We start from the raw sequence: 18,996 nt of genomic DNA, 5'->3' as shown, positions 1-18,996 counted from the left end.
AGGAATTAAAAGTAACAACAATTTAAAGTTCTTTATTAACAAAATAAAGTGACATACCCACTATAAGATTTCTTCAAAATATTGCTGTTTCTAGGTAACAACCAATTGCTAGGAATCCATGGGACAAAATTCTTTTTATAGAAAATTGAGAGATGCTGGGTGTTATGGAGCACAACTGTAGTCCCAGCAACTCAGGGGACTGAGGCAGAAGGATTGCAAGTTTAAGGCCAGCCTCAGAAATTTAGGATCTAAGCATCTTAGTGAGACCCTGTTTCAAAATAAAAAATAAAAAGAACTAGGGATATGGCTCAGTGGTTAAGTACCCCAAGACTCCATCCCTAGTACCAAAAAAAAAAAAAAAAAAACCAAAAAGTGAGGTCTCACCTCAGTGTGTAGGGTTCTTGGTGGAAGGATGAGACATACCTGTTGTATCTGGCAACTAGGTAACTGTCTCATTCTCAGGACTATATGTTAGTAGTGAAATCAAGATATGGACCTGAAACATTTTGACAGCATTGAGTGTGGAAACTTCTTCTGAGAGGTAGAAGGGCTGAGATCAGATCTTGGCTTTTCAACTTAGGAAAAACAAAATGTCAGGTTTTTGCCAGTATTTTGACAATACTATTCCACTTGTCCCAACTCTAGGCTGTGACTCCAGTAAATAATGAATATGTTACATTCTGACCTAAGCAGAGATGCTGTTTTCTTCTTCCCATTGCCTCCCTCCTTTCCTACTTTTCTTTATTTTTTTTAAAAAAAATACTTATTTAGTTGTAGATAGACACATATCTTTATTTTTTCATTTTAATGTGGTGCTGAGGATCGAACCCAGTGTCTCACATGTGCAAGGCAGGCGCTCTACCACTGAGCGATAGCCCCAGCCCTCCTCCTTTTCTTTTTAAAATAAAAACATATTTGTATTTAGTTTACCAAAAGGCAACAAATTGAAGAAATCAGTAGTACCAGTTACCAGAATCCACATTGTGTGCTGACTTGAAGGGTTGACCAGATGGCCCATATTTGACTGACCTGAAGAATCAATTTTTGCTGTCTCCACTGATGTCATAAGCTGATTCCTTAGTTAAGCACTCTGATATCTTTTCCAGCTTGTCTAACAATAATATCCCCAGATTGTCACTTTCTCAGCCAAATGGGAAAAAAAAAACCCTCAGGAATGAAACCCACCATTTTCCTCTGAATATAAGATACGAGCTGTCCATTTGTATCTCTGAGCAGTTTTGTTTTATTTGTGTCACAGTTTGCAGAACTTGCTGGGCCGGGTCCCCTTATTGTTTTGTGTACCAAAGAGGTTGGATTTCTTTCTCTTTATCTGGGCATAGTTTTTTTGAAAAGTGTTTAATATTAAAACAGTAAATCTGCATGCAGTAGAACTATTTCATCATAAATATCTGAGAAACTGAAAGTTCGGTGACTGCATACACAGAGGGACTCCTGGTGTCGCCCTTGTTCAGCAACCAGACCCATGCTGTTTGGGAGAAGACCTGTCACAGATCTGAACCTGCATGATGAAAGTATTCAAACAAGCTTTAAAAAATATTATACAGTTTAAAAAATATTTTTGTCACAAATCAAATGTCAGCTTTAAGTGCAGTGTTTATGGAGTGCTGCTGTACTGCGTGATGTAACACATAAAAAAATAGAAGTACTGATATATTTGGACCATTTATTTGAAGTATACTTTTTTAGTAGCAGCAAGTCATCAAGAAAGTCCAGTTAGAAAGTTCCATCTGCTCTACCTTTTCCTGCTTCTGCTTTTTTGCCATCTCCAATGATGTCACCTCAGACCAAGCCACCTCCTGATCTTCTCCTGGTTGATAGCAGTACCCTGTGGATCTCTGTGCAGGCTCCCTTGGATTCTCATCCATCCCTTCCCCACAGAGCTACCAGAATTTTCACTCCATCTCTTCTCCCATGCCAAAGTCTGAAATGCCTGCCCATTTTTTATCAGCAAGGGTTTGTTCATGGAAACAACTGAGTGAAATGAAACAAGGGATTTGGGATAGGGATTAAGACTTCCAGTTGTGGAACAAGTTGGGGGAGTTAACTGCAAAGCAATTCACTAAAACTCAGTTTGATAAGTTAAGTTCTGTAGCTACAACTGCAAGACAAGTACCTTCAACCAGGTCTAGGGCCACTGCAGCAGAGACATGAGCAGGAGAAGAACATTGTCTACAAAATTGAGTGGAAGATATATATGAAGTATTGCATTTAAAAGAAATCTAACATATCAAGTATGCCGAGTTCTGAAAGTCCTCCCCTCTTCAATGTGAAATGCAACTGAAATGCACATTCAAGCTAACTATACAGACCAATCTTAAGCCTGATGGCCCAGTTTTGCAATAACTGTGGCCAAATCTCTGTGAAGCTAAAACTAAAATTTTCTCCAAAGTTCCCCCTCCTGCTGAATCTTCAGCAATTAGGCAACTAACTTTTCTACATATTTCATAAAAGTTGGGATTACACATATACTTTTGAAACAGTCAAATTCTACTAATTGTCAAACAGTCAAATTCTACTAATTGGCTTAAAATTGTGTTATAATAGTTGTACTGTTAGGTTCTCTGATTCTCCTCCTCCTGTCCTTTTTGTTTTAATATGTTTTTTTAAATTTTTTATTCTAGAATCATCAGGATTAGAAGGGTTATTATCTTAGGTCAAGTTGTAATAGAAATTTCCAACTATCCTCTGTCTTCCAGATGGTTCATCTTTCACATTTGAAGTGCAACCAAGCTTTTGGTTACATCTTGACAGCTCCAGCTATCCCTGTTCCCACTAGCATAGTTATGTGCAATACCAAAGCTTCCCAGAGATGCTGGGGAATATGCCCAAAGTCTCCCTTTCTTGTTGGTGGTCACTCCTGTCTGCACAGCTGTGCACTGCTGCTCTCATCATTCATGAGTTCCCTCCTGGTTCTGTGAACTCATCTCTGTGGTGGAAGGTCCTGAACAGCCACAGACCCATTTGTTAAAAAGAGAGCAACTTCCAGGCTAAATACAAGCAGAAAAGGGCTCTCCTGGTGCACAGGAATCATGAATTCTAGGTGTGTACTTTATCCCATTCGCAGACACACTCTGACTTGAAGCAATGTTGGCCAGTTTGTTCTTTAATCTTCCTTTATCCTTTGAGCGTGTGTTACATTGTGTATGATCATAGGAGGAGCCAACTAACAAGCTCTGTCTGAGAGCATTAGAGGAGGTTCCCAGAAGGGATGACATTTCTTAAGTGATTTTGTTTTTCACAAAGACTCACAGCTTGTGAGCTTGAAATGTAACCACATTGCTCTTTCAAATATACATCAATTAAATATGCAGTTTGGTACTTTTCTAGTAAAAATGGGGATGTTTTATCAGTTGATCCTAATTTCAACCCCTCTGTGGCTCTCTGAAACACATATGTGACACCAACAGCCAGAAGGAAAAAAACAACAAATTAATCCATTTTGGAGGATTGGATCTATCATTAGTGGTGCTATGATGTAATCCACTGAAGGAATAAAAGGCATGCTCATTGCTCCTGATAACAAGGAGTCATTGAACAGTACTTGCCTAGATGTCATCAGTGGCCACCACGTGAATGGCCTGGCTATTAGAGGCTTGGCTTGTAGAGGAGCACCATCAAACAGGACTTAGTGGACACATTAGTCACAAGTTCCTAAGTGCTCTATCAGAATGTCTAAGTCAGATTGGGTGCAGTGGTGCACACCTGTGATCCCAGTGGCTTGGGAGTCTGAGGAAGAAGAATCAAAAGTTCAAGGCCAGCCTCAGCAACTCAGCAAGGCCTGAAGCAATTTAGTTAGTAAGACCCTATCTCAGAAAATTGAAAGGGCTAGGGATGTGGCTCAGTGATTGAGCACCCTTGAGTTTGATCCCTGGTAAAAAAAAAAAAAAAAAAAAAAAAACAATGTCTAAATCAGGTACTTCCATGGATACCAATATAGCTCAAACATCTATGTTCAAGATAATTTCAGTGACTGTAAGTAAACTGACCTATAACTTTATAACCCTCCTTCCCTGACCTCGAACTGTGTTTTCACCTTGTCTCTGTATGCACTCTATACCGATTACAATTTTTCCACAGTTCCCCCAAATCATCAACCTCTTCTTGTGAAAAGAAACAACCCAAGAAATGCAAACTAGTTCTTAGACCCAGAGGAAAGAGCTGGGATTTGTTGGCATGGGCTGTTCTCCAAACACTTCGACAGGTATTTCTACCTGGATTATCTCATCTCACTTAATTCTTAGGACAAACTATGAAATTCACATTGTTATTCTCATTTGCTGATCAGAAAACAGGTGCTCAGAACATCAAACAAGGCCTTCAAAGGGTGGTGGGGAAAAATAATGATTTCAGATTTCCTTGCGTATGAACAGTTTCAGAGCTTTCAAAAACACTCTCCTCTCAGTTCCCAGTCAATTTTTTCCACCATCCTCTGAACGTGTCTGGCTGGTGCTCGGCATGGAACATCCTTTCTCGCAGTGGTTTTGCTCTTGGCCACGTGGGTGTCTGGAGGCACCACTTTCCGCAGCACCTTTTTATTTGCCAGCCCTGTCCCTTCCCTTAGGAAATGTACTTTTAACAGGAAAGTGCTGGAACTGGGATTCATGCTGTCACTGATAGAAACTTGGTGAATACTTAATTTGTGTAAAAATGGAAGGATGTAAGAGGATAAAGAGGTCTGTGCTCTTTTTTAGGACACCCAGTTTCAGTATCAATGGCATCACAGTTGCTTTCGTTATGACAAAAAAATTTTTTTGCTTTTAAGTATTTTTGAAGTGTTTCTTTCTGTATGCCCTAGACAATAAGCCACCGCAGGTAGAGGGATCTCATGATTAAACCCAGGTGTACTTTCCCTCTCCCCTCGGCTGTTCTGGGGACATCCTCTCTGAAACCACGCAGGCTAGCGGTCTCATCTTATGTTTCTTTATTGCTCCAATTTCTGGTGCTTACTGGACCTTCAACAGAAGTTTGTTCACGTAGATTGCAAATGAACAATAAAATAATTGGTAGCTTCAGCACACTTAACTTTAGCTGAAAACTGATGAAACAGTACTGACAGATGGCTGGTTTTGATGCAAACTATTGATTACGAAGAGTTGTGGGGTTTTTGTTGCTGTTTGTTTTGATTTTGTGTTTGCAGTGCTGGGAATTGAACCTAAGGCCTCCTGGAGGCTAGACACATGACCTGCACTATCCAGCCATGAAGATTTTTTAAAATGATTATTGTTGGATTATCCAAAAATGCATAACTATAACTAATGAAATTTAATTCGGTTAAAAAACAAATGTGAGTCAGATGTGGCGGCACACTTCTGTAGTCCCAGGGGCTTGGGAGGCTGAAGCAGGAGGAATCGACAGTTCAAAGCCAGCCTCAGCAACTTAGTGAGGCCCCAAGCAACTCAGCAAGATCCTGTCTTTAAATAAAATATTAAAAGGGCTGGAGGTGTGGCTCAGTGGTAAAACTCCTCTGGGTTCAATCCCCAGTACCAAGAAAATAAAAAAATAATGTGTGTTGAATATCAAGAAATATTTCCAAGAGTTGAAGTTGGGACTAAATCAAACAGAGGCAAAGTTTCAGTGGAAGTGGAGGGGACGCGTGATACCTCTCATGGTGCTCAGAGCTGCACAGGGGTGGACTCTGACTTTGGCAGGATGATGAGTGAGGTTGATTCTCTTTTTCACATGGGTATATGTTCACAGCCCCCTACTCCCTATGGGTACATGTGTGTTAAGTTTTCTGGTTATTGGTTTTTTTTCTCCCCCCCTCCCAGGAGACAATCCTTTCAGAGCATCTCCTGGTGGTACCATCAGAAATGTCTTCCTTAAGTGGGAAAGTGCAAACTGTTTTGGGCCTTGTGGAACCAAGCAAACTGGGCCGCACTCTGACCCATGAACATTTGACAATGACCTTCGATTGCTCTTTCTGCCCACCTTCTCCCTGCCATGAAGCTATCTCTAAGGAACCGATCATGATGAAGAATTTATTTTGGATTCAGAATAATCCTTATTCCCATAAAGAGAACCTTCAGCTGAATCAGGAGACAGAAGCCATAAAGGAAGAATTGTTGTATTTTAAAGCTAAAGGTGGAGGGGCCGTGGTAGAGAACACGACCACCGGGATTAGCAGAGACGTGCAGACGTTGAAGCGGCTTGCCGAACAGACTGGAGTCCACATCATAGCTGGAGCTGGATTTTATGTGGATGCAACTCACTCTGCAGAGACCAGAGCCATGTCAGTGGAGCAGGTAAAAAGCATTAAGCTCTTTGACAGTGTTTGTGTTTCAATTAAGAATAGCCCAAACCTTGGATATGCCATTGACTCAGAAGTAGTGGGCATGCAGCAAAAATTTGCTAACTAGCAAAGGCATCTGCCAATTGAGCCTTTAATTAATAACCTTTTATTTCATAAAGAAAAAGTTTAGAAGAAGGACATCTTAATGCTTTAGTCATTAAGAAACTGTTCCTATTAATGCTTAGATTTAAGTTTACCATATCAGTCCTCAGCAGCGGCACCACAATCTATTTGTAAACCTCACTTTTCCCTTATAAGCTTCAGTTATGCAACCTTGATTTTTTTTCCCCCTGGATTTTGTAATAACCAGCAATGAAAATTCACTGTAGGGTGAAACTTGGCAGGCAGAGACTTGGCACTTTTGCAAATATGTTTCCTTCTCTTTTTACAAAACAGGAGGGGTGGGAGAAAATCCATTCTCCTGTTCTTGTCATAATATGATCTTAAGCAAGAATGGGCAGAAGGAAGAAAATCTTTCATGAAAAAATAGCTGCAAATATGCGGCAAAGCTTTTTTTGCACACGTTTGGGCTCTTTCTAAATGCACACAAGTCTGTTTACATGTGTTTATGCCAATAGGTAATATTCATGTGTGTCTTTCATTACATGTGCATTTGAAGTTTTTACAAAGGATCACTGAAAATTTAAAATTACTTGTATTTGAAATATTCATCTGTATTATTTTCTAATTAGAATTTTATTTTTAATATACTTATATTATTTAAAGACTAAGTTGAAGACAGGGATTATGTCTGACAAACCACTCTTACACATTAATATACATGTGAACTAAAATGTGTCATATTGGTATTGTGTGCTGACAGTACTGAATAAGAGAGAGAAATAAAGAATTCCTTGATTCAGTCAACATATATTCAGTGCCATTCATAGATGCTGCTTCCAGATTAAATTATAGATTTTTCTCCAACTGAATGTACTCTCATAGAGTCACTTTTTTTTTTCCTTTTGCTTCCTCGAGCTGTGAATTTCTTGTGAAATAATCACAGTAGGATGTTATTGAATCTTAAATTTAGAATAACTTGTTGAATGTGCGTGCTATTTGCCCAACAAAATACCTTTCTCACTGGCCAATATTAATTGAATAAATATTGAATATGCTTTTAAAAGAATGCGTGACTGAATAAATGGATTCATTCATGTCCTATGATGAATTTATTTTGATAAATTCCACCATCAATAAAGCATGTTCACTCCCACTTGCTTAGCTTACTGATGTCCTTATTAATGAAATTCTCCATGGAGCTGATGGAACCAGTATCAAGTGTGGCGTTATTGGAGAAATTGGTTGCTCCTGGCCTTTGACAGAGAGTGAAAGAAAGGTTCTGCAGGCAACAGCTCACGCGCAGGCTCAGCTTGGCTGTCCTGTTACAATCCATCCTGGACGGAATTCAAGTGCACCATTTCAGATTATCCGAGTATTGCAAGAAGCTGGTGCAGACATGTCGAAAACAGTTATGGGCCACCTTGATAGGTAAGTGGGCTATCTTACAAACTAGTGTAAACCACCCTATGATTAATGGAGAATTGACATTTAAAAATCATCAGTAATAAAATCAATGGACTACTACTCAAAGATAGTATTAATAAAGTGTTACAAACTAGCATAAATAAAAGTCAAACCTGCCATTTTTGTGTCCCCCACCCCAGTTTCAGATAGTATCAGCATTAGTGTTCATGGGTCTTTCTTTTAGCTTACTTAATCATATATAGCTTTACGTAGTAGATGTCACTGTCTACTTCATTTCTTTATCTTACGGTATGATATCACAATAGTTGCCGTTTCTACCCGTCTGATGCTTGTCAGTAGTTGGGATAATAAATATATCCACAAAGATAAAGGGAGAGAAATTCAATGGTTTTACCTTGGGAAGAACCACTACTATAAATGCTTATGTTTGCACACCTATTTATGATTTGAATATGATTTGGAAAATGAAATTATAAAACATAAGATTAGTGAATGTGGTATCTGATAATACAGTGTATTAGTTTCTCATAGTGGCTTTAATGAATTATAAGACGCCAGGCACCTTGAAATAACAGAAATTTAATCTCTTACTATTCTGAAGACAGAAGTCTAAAATCAAAGTGTTGATGTGACCCCCAAAGGTGACAGGAGACAATCCTTCTTGGCTTTGTCCATTGTCTGGTAAATCTGGCTGTTCCTTACCTTGTATCTGCACAGGTGTAGTTTCTGCCTCTCTCTTCACATGGCCCTCTCCTCTGTGTGTGTCATTTCTAAGGACATTTGTCATTAGACTTATGGGCTACCCAGATGATCTGCTCAGGGCCCACTCAGATAGTCAAAGTCCTTAACTTAATTATATCCAAAAAGATCATTTTCCCAAATAAGGTCACTTTCAGGGGTTCCAAGGGTTAGATTATGTCTATGTGATTTTGAGGATCCACCACTCAAACCCTTTTATGCTATATTAGATGCATAGGGGCCAGCAAACAAATGCCCACATGAACAGGTGTTGGCTACCATTAATTTTATGAACAAACCTAATAGTGTTGCCAAGGCTAGTCTTAAGTGAGTAGATTAGATTATTTTAAAAAATTAACAAATATTAGGGAGTCTAATAATATATTGTATTTAGTTCTATCTTGCATTTTGGAATAAAGCCATATTAACAGATTGATAAATCCAGATCATCAGTCCTGACATTCTGATATTTAATAAATGAACAGACCTACAGAATGTCTTGATAAAATGCTTCCACTTAATAGAAATATTGCAAAATATTGTACAGAAAAGAATAAACAAGTTATAATTGTTGCAGAACAGAGAAGCCAATAATAAATGGAGAAACTGAGGAACAGCTAGGTAAAGGTAGAACTCCTGGCAACTGGGTTGGTATCCAGATCCATACTTGACTATCTTCGGGAATCTTCTAGTTGTACTCATAAAACAGTGGGGTGAGTCTAAATACTGGTCATAGAGGTGATGTGGCATAAAATAAAGACTAGAATCCTTGGACCCAGAGAGACCTTTAAATCATAACTTTACCATTTGTTGTGAGATCTTGGGTGGCTTCATTTGAATTTAAAACAATGTATTTCTGGGCACAGTGACAGGTCGTCTATATTGATTTCCTGTAGTTCTAGCTACTCAGGAGGCTGAGGTGGAAAGATTGCTTGAGCCCAGGGATTTGAGACTAGACTGGGCAACAGAGAGAAGTATCTCTAAATAAACAAATAAATAAAACCAATTGCTCAAATATTCTGAATGCCTACTGATTTTTTTACTCTGATCTATTGATTACTGATCTACTGATTACTAATAATATATTGAAGTCTCTCATGATGGATTTTTGTTTCCTTCTTGTACATACTTCATATTTTGAAGGTGTATTGTTGTAGGCACACAAATTGTTATGTCTTTCTAAATCTTGTATCAAAATATGTTGAGCAGTCTTACATCTAGTAATGCAAGTGATGGTTTATGCTTCAAAGGCTGTTTTGTCTACTAATGTAAATTCTACCACAAATATTTTGTTATTGCAAAAATTTTTGTGTTAGCATTGCACTTACATTTTTCTTCATATCACACTTTCCACATTTCAGAGTCCTCATGTTCTAGTTGTGTCTTATATACAGAACCTGTGGCTGGTTTGGTGTTTACCTATTCACACATTATTTCTCTTTTTAGTGGAGAAATCTGTCTATTTTCATAGACTGTTTACTAATAGGCTTGTTCTAGGTTTTTTTTCAGAGTTAGTTATTCTTTCTTGATTTCTTTTTATTACTTATTTCCCTCATTAGTCCTTACTAATTACTAATCACTATTTCTAGTCTATATCAAATTTTAAATCTAATAAATATTTTTGCCCTTCTTTCTAATGATATAATACCCATGGAATCCTCAATTCTATTAACCATATAAGGTAGATGTTATTTTTTTCCAGGATGTTGAGTTGGCCTGATTGTTTTAAGCCCAGTGATTAGACATTATTTTGCTATTATAAAGCATATAAATGGTCCATGTTTATCAAGCTTAATCTTTCTATTTGCTATTTTCTTTGCTCGCTGTTCCTTCTTGCATCTAAGCATCTTAGGTCTTCATTCTGTAATTACTTTTTTTCCTGAAGTACATTCATTTGATATTCTTTCAGTGAAGGCCTGTCATAATATTTAGCTTTCATTTATCTGAAAATGTCCTTATTCTTTTGTTCACAATAGATGACGTCATAAAATTTGTTAATGCAAATAAATAATTACATTTACAAGGTATTTTGTAAGCCCTTGAAAGATATTCCATTTTCAACTGACATACATTGTTCCTGTTGATAAGTGAGCTGAAACTAGCTCTTCCTTTGAAGTTCTCTGTCTTTTCCTTCAACATCCTCCTTTCTGGTATTCTGCATTTTTGCCATGATCTAAAATCAGTGCAAATTTCTTTTTATTGTATAATTGGTATTGCCTGTAATTCCTGAAGATGAGGATGTATTTTTTTATTGTTTCTCCAAATACTGCTTCACTCACATGTTCTTTATTATTTGCATCTAGATGTAAGACTTTCTTACCTACCCTTCATAACTTTTAACATCTCTCTCATATTTCCATTCATTTGCATCTTTGAGCTGTCATTTCTCCAGTTCTTTCTTCCTATTTATTAATTTTCTTTCTAGCAGAATCAATCCACTGCTTCCCCTATCTGGTTCATGAGATTAAGACACAATTTTTCTTTTACTCATTAAATTCTACTTAGTTCTTTTTCAAGTCGGCTTGGTTACATTTGCTGATTTGTTATTCCAACATGTTTTCAATTAAATCTTTAAAAATATTTAACATCCAATATTTAGCTTATAATTGATAACTCTGATTTCTATCTTTTTAAACTACTGTAATCACTATGGCAAACTATAAAGTGTGTTTGTTCTTCTGGAGTCATTCATTTAAGATTATTTCCTTGCATGCCAGAATGTTTTTTCTTATCAGCACGCTCAGATTCTGTGGAAATTATGAGAAGTGGGTTGGTTGTGTTTCTTTCTTCTTCTTGTGGCTGGTTTCATGGCTGTTCATTTTGATTGTTTGTGGAAGGCAATTAGGAGGCTTGACCAAGCTGAGACTGCTTTAAACTAAATTTAAAGAAATTTGAAATTTTTAAAATTTTGGTAAAATATACATGACACAAAATTAACCATCTTAAACATTGTGCAGTGGGCAGACGGTTCCATTGCATGAAGTAGATTCCCTGCCACATCCTGTGGCAAGTATCATTCTATGTTCCATCTCTATGAATCTGACTGCCCTACTGTCTCAAAGAACTGGAGTCACACAAAGATTTTTGCAATGTTTTAAACTCAATTTTTTACTTGAGGGATTTAGACTCATGTGCTGATTTGAATCCCTGAGCTTGGAGCTTGGTGAGTGCTTTGTGGTTATGGATTCTCTTTTGGGGGGAGGGGTGCGGGGCAGGGGAGGTGGTACCAAGGATTGAACTCAGGGACATTAGACCACTGATCCACATCCCCAGGCCTATTTTGTATTTTATTTAGAGTCAAGGTCTCACTGAGTTGCTTAGCACCTTGCTTTTGCTAATGCTGGCTTTAAACTCCTAATCCTCCTGCCTCAGCCTCCCAAGCCACTGGTATTACAGGCGTATGGCACCCCCCTACACCCCCTGCCTCTGTGGTTATGGATTCTGAAGAGAGTCCCCCAACCATCCACTCTGCCTCCCTCCCTTTCACCAGAAGACAGACTGAGAAAGACCTATAATCTCTACACAGAGATCTTCGCGCCAAGCTTTTATCTAGTTCATCCACAAGGTGCTGTCTTTGGGTGAAGGGCAGCTCCCTGTGTGTATCTGCACTTTGATCTCCTTCCCTGTTTAGTGCCAACTCTGTCTCATGTGACTCATTAATAACCCCTAAAGCAATGCTAGATCTCGCTTTGGTCCACACTTGATCATCTTTCCCGTTGTTCTTACCTCCTGAGCAAGTCTTAACTTCTCAATCACTCAACCAATCATTTAAAAATATGGGTGTTTTTCTCTTCAATTTTATTTAGTATTTTATATGTACTCTGCTGGAAAGGTTTTCTGTGAATGTTTAGTCTGCCATACTGCTTGAAACTGGCTCAAGATGCTTCTTAAAGAAGAATTTTATTCTCCCTATCTATTTACAATTGGAAGTATATATGAGTTAGAAAATTATGCTTGGCATAAATAGAAAATAAGCTATCATAGTAAATTGTGAAATAAACCTTAGCTCCTACCACAGTAATATTTCCTGGCTCATAAAATCAAACAATGTATAAAGTACAAGTGTTCATTTCCTAGGACATACATATATGTGCACACCATACCTGTACATACATTAAATAAATGACATGAATATACATAGAAATGTACACATATTTTTTTCTTTTAAAGGTATGTTACCTTATTTCCACTGGTTGCAATTTCAATATTTCCCTCTTGGATGGCTCAGGATTGAGTGGAATGATTGATCTGATATCACACAAACTCAGAGCATTCTAGAAAATCCTGAGATCATTGCTACAACAGCTGCCCGTTCTCCACCTTTATTGATGGATTATTAGAGTTCTCAATGTCTGAAAAAGAAATACATGGAAGCATTTCTGTGGGAAAGCAAGCACAGAAATAGTTGTAGAAAAACTAGTACATTTGGGAAAACAAACCCAATGAAGAAACAGGAAAAAACATTTAGGAGGCAGATGCTCTCAAAAGTGACTTCACAGCAAGCTAGTTGGCAGGCTGCAGCTTGTCGAGGTCACCCTTTCCCACACTCTCTGGGGTCGGCGGGGCCATGCACACTACCTGATCTGAACCAAAAGGGCCCAGGACTCCAGCTTTCTATAATGGGGACAATTCACAGACAGGCATGCATTTCATGCAACAAAATGCAGAGGATAGACAAAAAGAAGATCCTCCGGAGAACATGGCCTCTAAACAAAACCCAGAGCAAAACGAAATCATTTCCTTTCTCCCACCATGCCTTTCCAGATATAGAGGAGAACGTTCTGAAGCCACAGGCTGTTATGTTTATGAAACAGTAAGTAGGCTCTACGCCCACGGCCCCTCTCAGAACACTGGCGCTCTCCAGCAAGACAGACCCTTGGCCTTGACCACCTATAAAATGTTTATTTTCCTGTTTCAAAGTTGTACTTCAAATTTTTTTCAGAACATGAAATAAGATATTTCAGTATGTCCAAAAGGTGAAACAGTTAAATATTTCTGAAGGTCCATAAAAACTTCATTGGGATTCACGCCTTCACACAGCATGTGTACACACACACACACACACACACACACACACACAGTACAACAACAGCTTGCCACATGGCTATTCAAAAGGGACAGTTGCTATACTGAAAAGAAAGAGTTAATGAATGGCCATCACCTTAGGAGACCTCTGAACCACATAGTTGTCATGTGACCACTTGTGACCTGCTCAAGGTCATTTACCAGGAGATAACAGCTTGACAAGATAAATCTGCTCCTGTGTCCAGGCCCTCCCCTAACCATCTGTTCCCTTGAAGAAACATGGGCCTGTTGAAGAGCCAGTTGACTGCTGTGAATTTAACCCTCAGGGACATTGCAGGGGGCTGCCCTTGACAGATGCAGCCACCCAAAGTCAACATTTATTGGAAAATAGCAACAGCTATTGTGATCTTGTTTGGACTTTTAATCCACAAGGCTTTCCACTATTTAATCATTTATAATGATTTTACTACCTGTTAAAACTCTATCTGTATTTCCAAGTGGTGGACAATGACTGCAGCCCCTCTGCTATATATGGGCTATATGTGACTAAACAAGCACCTCTCTGATATGTATGCCATTCATCTTTAGGTTTTTACCTTAATGCACTAGTAGAGTAGCTGTAGGTGCTTTTATGACAACAAAATTCTTTCATGACTAGTGAAAGCCGGGTATCCATGGTTGGTGGAACTATGTACTGATTAAACTTTTGAGCTTCTGGGAGTGCAATAGATGGATGCTATACCTGAATCTTTTTTTCTTTCTTGATTATCTATTTAACCAACCATAGGAATTTGATGGAAATCCAGGACTCAGGGTTTGATTAAGTGCATAAAAATTAAGTGTAGGAAGATCACTCTCTTTGAAAATTGTTCCCTGTGGAAGATAAAGAAATTTGACCTGTGGCAGTCTGAAAGATGACAAGAAGGGAAAACTCAGAGAATGGGCCAACAGCACATTTTATTCTTTTTGCCTCTGATCTTTCCTGCCAAATCAAACCAACTCTTGAAATGATACAATTTTGAAACATTTTTTCATGCTTTTTACTAAATAGAGGGGAATATCACTTCATTCATTCAACAAACATATGAGTGACTAATTATCATATGTATATACTAGACACTGAGCTATAGCCAGAAAAAAGACCCATTCTCTGCCTTCAAAATGATTATTTAATTATAATTGTGGTGAATTTTAACCTTAAGGTTGTCTTTGAAAAGCCACAAAATAATTATGCAGTATCCTTGGAACTGTACATTTTTTTTCATTTCAATAAATACGAGTGAATTAATGTGAAGTCATTCAAAAACAATTCCAAGCAAATGTTTGGCAAATGGAAATTGAATGAAACATCTTTATACAGTTAAAGAGTATACTAGCACTTTTAAAAAGAATAATTGGAATGTTATCCACATGGAATGGTTTATTACATTTAGAGTCCTGTGAATGTGGTTCTGTATTGTTAACAGTTTCATATTAGGATTATATATATGCATAATTATATACATAATGTATGAAGTGCATTGAGAAAAGTGCATATCCTCGGTTTTTGCTGTGACGGAAGTTTTTTTTTTTAAATTAAGAAAATCCAGATGTTCTTAAACGTGCCACAGGGCCATTCACATACGTGTTTGGATACAGGTGATAAATTTTACATAAAATATACATCATTGTATAAAGAGTACCCACTGACACAAACCTTGAATACATTTTTTGATGACACTGGGTACAGTTATTCTTTCATTTATGCAACACAGATTTCATGTCCATGAGGCATGATGGAGAAATAGAGGATACTGGAGCCAGGTTGCCTGGTTACAAGTTATGACACTAGCATTTACTTGCTATGTGACTTTCAGCAAGTCACCTAAGCCTCCAAAGTCTGTTTGCTCATATGTCAAAGCGGTTAAGAAAAATTATTTTTAACCCTAAAAGTGCTATGTAAATTTCCCTTTCTGTTATTACTTACTATAGATTTCCTCTCAATATGAGACCTATATAAAGAGACAGAGACAGAGAGAAGAAATAAATCCAGGCAAACATTTGACAAAGTGAAATACAGCAACACTTCTTTATATACATAAATAGGTGCCTAACTAATGCAATTGCCTAGCAAGAGAGAGAGAGAGAGAAAGAGAGGAGAGAGAAAGAATTTCTAAAAAAATTATGAAAGTAGAAGGGAGATGAATAGAATATAGGAAGGAGATCCAGAGAGAGGGAGGAAGGGAGGACATGGGAAGTACTAGGGAATGAAATCTACCAAATTATGCTACGTGCATGTATTAATCTACCACAATGAATCTTGTCTATATATGTGTGTGTGTGTACACATATGAAATTATAATGCACTATTTGAATAATAATAGAAGGGAGATTAGCAGAATAGAGCAAGTGGATCATGGAGAGGGAGAAGAGGAAAGAGAAAATCCTGGGGAACAAGATTGACCAAATTATGTTATGTGCGTATATGAATAAGGCATAATGAGTCCCACTATTATGTATAATTATAATGTGCCATTCACAAAGGAAACACCCAACATTAAGAAAATGCAATTACGTTATGATGGTTACTGACATTTGCTGAGTGTCCCAAATTGTACTCTTTAACTAAGACATTTGAACAGCTCTACCAATGCCAGGGCAAAGAAAGCCCTGGCTGTGGATTCTACCCAGTACATTCTACCACTGAAAACTGGCTCTAGTAATTTTTTTTTTCTGAAGCATTTTTTCATGCCTCTGACACCATTCGCATGAAATGTGACATTTTAACAAATAGGATTGCCATGTCTATGAGATTTATCTTCACTCTCTTCAATACCGTCATTCCCTGAACTGTGTAGCGCCTTACAGGAAAAATGCAACCTCTTTTGTGCTCTGTGGCAGCTGGAAAGTTCATATGGTAAAAAGCTCTTCCTCGGATGTATAAACTGTGAAATGTATTTTAAAATAACATTTTAATTACATTTTGCAATTTGGAGCCAGCTTCTCGTTTTGGTCTAATTTAAGCAAGGGTTTTTCTCTCTTGGAGCCATCTGTTCCTTTTGCTTAAACCTACACTTAAGTCATAATATTGAAAGTGTGACATCATTCCTTCCTATGATGTCATCAAATATGGACTTAAGCAATCAGAGAACTGAAAAGTGTGGGCAGAAGACACTTGATAAAATATAGATAATGGCAGTCTGAATTACTTTTCTATTGTTTTTTAATTCCCAGTTAATCTCTAATATTGAAAGTCCTCTTCCCTTAAAGTAATGGCTTAATGCAAAAGAAATCCTATAAAAAAGCATAAGTGAATCTTTAAAATATTTACATATCTATCTATAGGCATAAGCTGGTACATTAGTGTGAATGTATCATTGAATTTAAGTGAAAGAAAAATTCTTGGTAAATATTTAATTGAAGTAACAAATTATGATTTTTTAAAAGAATAATTGGCAATGTTTAAATCACATATCATTTCTGACATTTAAATTTATTTTTAATTAATTAAATTTACTTTTAATTAGTTGAAATAAAGTGAAGTGAAATCCATCAATTAAAAAGTTTTTAGGGACTGTTGATTTAGCTCAGTGGTAGAACTTAGCATGGGTCCAATCTCCAGCGCCACAAAAATATAAATGAATAAATAGATAAATAAATAAATAAATATTTGCAGAGTTAATCTTTTAAATGAAGCTGCCATTAGCAGTGTTGGAGAACATATGAATCATGTTTTGAAACTGCCAATATTGACTTTATTAGATTAGAGTAAATTAGATTATAAGCATTAGCTTATAACCACTTATTAATTTCTTTAAAATTGCACAAAAATATTTTAAAATTCATTTCAGTTATTAGGTGAATATTTCTAGCTTAGTAATTCTTCTAAGTTGCAGTTGAAAATGGCTAAAAAAGATGAAGGAGAAGAATAAAGAATTTTGTATGGTTCTATCTGTATATTTGTACATCCACTGGTTTTTAGTTGAGAAATTCAAGGATGAGGAGAATAGAGTAGTTTTGGAATCACTTTTTTGATAGACAATTTTTACAATGGCAAGCCATTGAAATTCACTTTTAAATTAATCAGTCATATGTAAGAGTATTGTTGCATTTGTGTGCCAATTTAAAAAAATTATTTGATTAAAGATAAAAGGTTTATCAGGGAATATGTTTCATGCTTTGCCCTAACTAGCTCAGTGAACAAAACAGAGCTGCCTTCATGGTACCCAACCTCTGGGTACCCAGGAATTCATAGATTAGAATGGCTGACAGCCTACCATCAAGTCACAGTACATCATAAAGCAAAGAGCATCAGACTAGGAGTTGGAATAACTGGGCTGTGGATCACATAAAAGATCCATGCTTTAGTTTTTCATTTCTGTAACACCATTATTATTTGTCATAATTATTTCACCAGTTTTTTCAATGAGTTTCAGAGCCTACTCCTTCCATGTTCTTGGTATCATTTAATAGCATTAATCATTTTCCCAAAACCTGCCCTTGAGTTTCCTCCTTCATCCTTATTGTGTTCACAGTGCCCCTCATTAATTACTGCTCCTCCTTTCCCTATTCTGGTCAAGGACAGTACTGTACACCCAAAGGTGTAGCTAAATTCCTTTCTTCCCTTCACACCCACTTGATAAGACTTGTCAACCTCACTAAGATCTCCAAATACAACCCTGCCTGTTCCTCTGTTACTACCTGAATTCAGGCCCTCATTGTTCATCTGAACTCTTAGGAGTCTGCAGAAGAGAACCACTCCCTTGGCTTTCTTCCAGAATCTCACCTCCACAAACCACCAGATTGATCACTTCTCCAAGTGCAAATGTGATTACCTTTCTGCCCCTTGACCTAAAGTTTTTCGATGAGTCCCTTATGCTCTAGATTCCTCACTTCTCATCCACCTCTGCCATCATTCCTCAGGAACCACACAGAATCTGGGCTACAGCTACACTGCCCATGTCTTTGATTGCCATGAGCTGGTCATTATTATAGCTTCCCCCACACATTAGACCTCGCTGGCAGTCTTCCTTCAATAGTCAACTCACAAAAGGCTTTCCTCTCTCCAAATATTTTACTGAAATAGCCAAGCTGTGTTTGTTATCTTTTTCTCTTTGCTAGCCCAGTTCCTAAAAGTATTTTTATTAATATACTTGGTAAATTCTATATAGCAATTACTTGTTTCCATTTCTCTTTTCCCCAGTAAACATTGAACTCTTGAAGAATAGGACTGTGGGTTATTTGTCTTTGTTTACCTGCTCATGCTTCATAGTAAATAGGTGATTGACAATTTCTTATAAAATGAATGGGTAGATGGGTGGATGGATGGATGGAGGTTTCTTCCCTCATGTATTTTACCTCTGTTAGGCTACAGTCTTATAAATCAAGAATAGTAAACTATTTTCTTTGACTCTCAATAGATGTTCTTATGGAATGTCCATCCCTCACCCCACACT

The 18,996-nt window shown here is 37.4% G+C and overlaps 1 protein-coding gene across 2 annotated transcripts in view; it reads left to right on the top strand.

Annotated features, from left to right (window-relative positions):
• Pter (phosphotriesterase related) overlaps window positions 1-18,996 on the top strand; it is a 61,053-nt gene that overhangs the window by 28,129 nt on the left and 13,928 nt on the right. The window contains exons 2-4 of one of the 2 annotated variants that reach the window (XM_078023363.1): window positions 4,099-4,222; window positions 5,790-6,263; window positions 7,536-7,801. In XM_078023363.1, coding sequence (XP_077879489.1) covers window positions 5,832-6,263; window positions 7,536-7,801 — 698 coding nt within the window. In that variant the 5' untranslated portion in view covers window positions 4,099-4,222; window positions 5,790-5,831. The remainder of the gene's footprint in view (window positions 1-4,098; window positions 4,223-5,789; window positions 6,264-7,535; window positions 7,802-18,996) is intronic. The other variant, XM_005325804.5, reaches the window with a different exon arrangement.

This window comes from Ictidomys tridecemlineatus, chromosome 10 (assembly GCF_052094955.1).
Source record: "Ictidomys tridecemlineatus isolate mIctTri1 chromosome 10, mIctTri1.hap1, whole genome shotgun sequence".
NCBI lineage: Eukaryota > Metazoa > Chordata > Mammalia > Rodentia > Sciuridae > Ictidomys > Ictidomys tridecemlineatus.
This window is presented reverse-complemented; position numbering and strand designations above follow the sequence as displayed.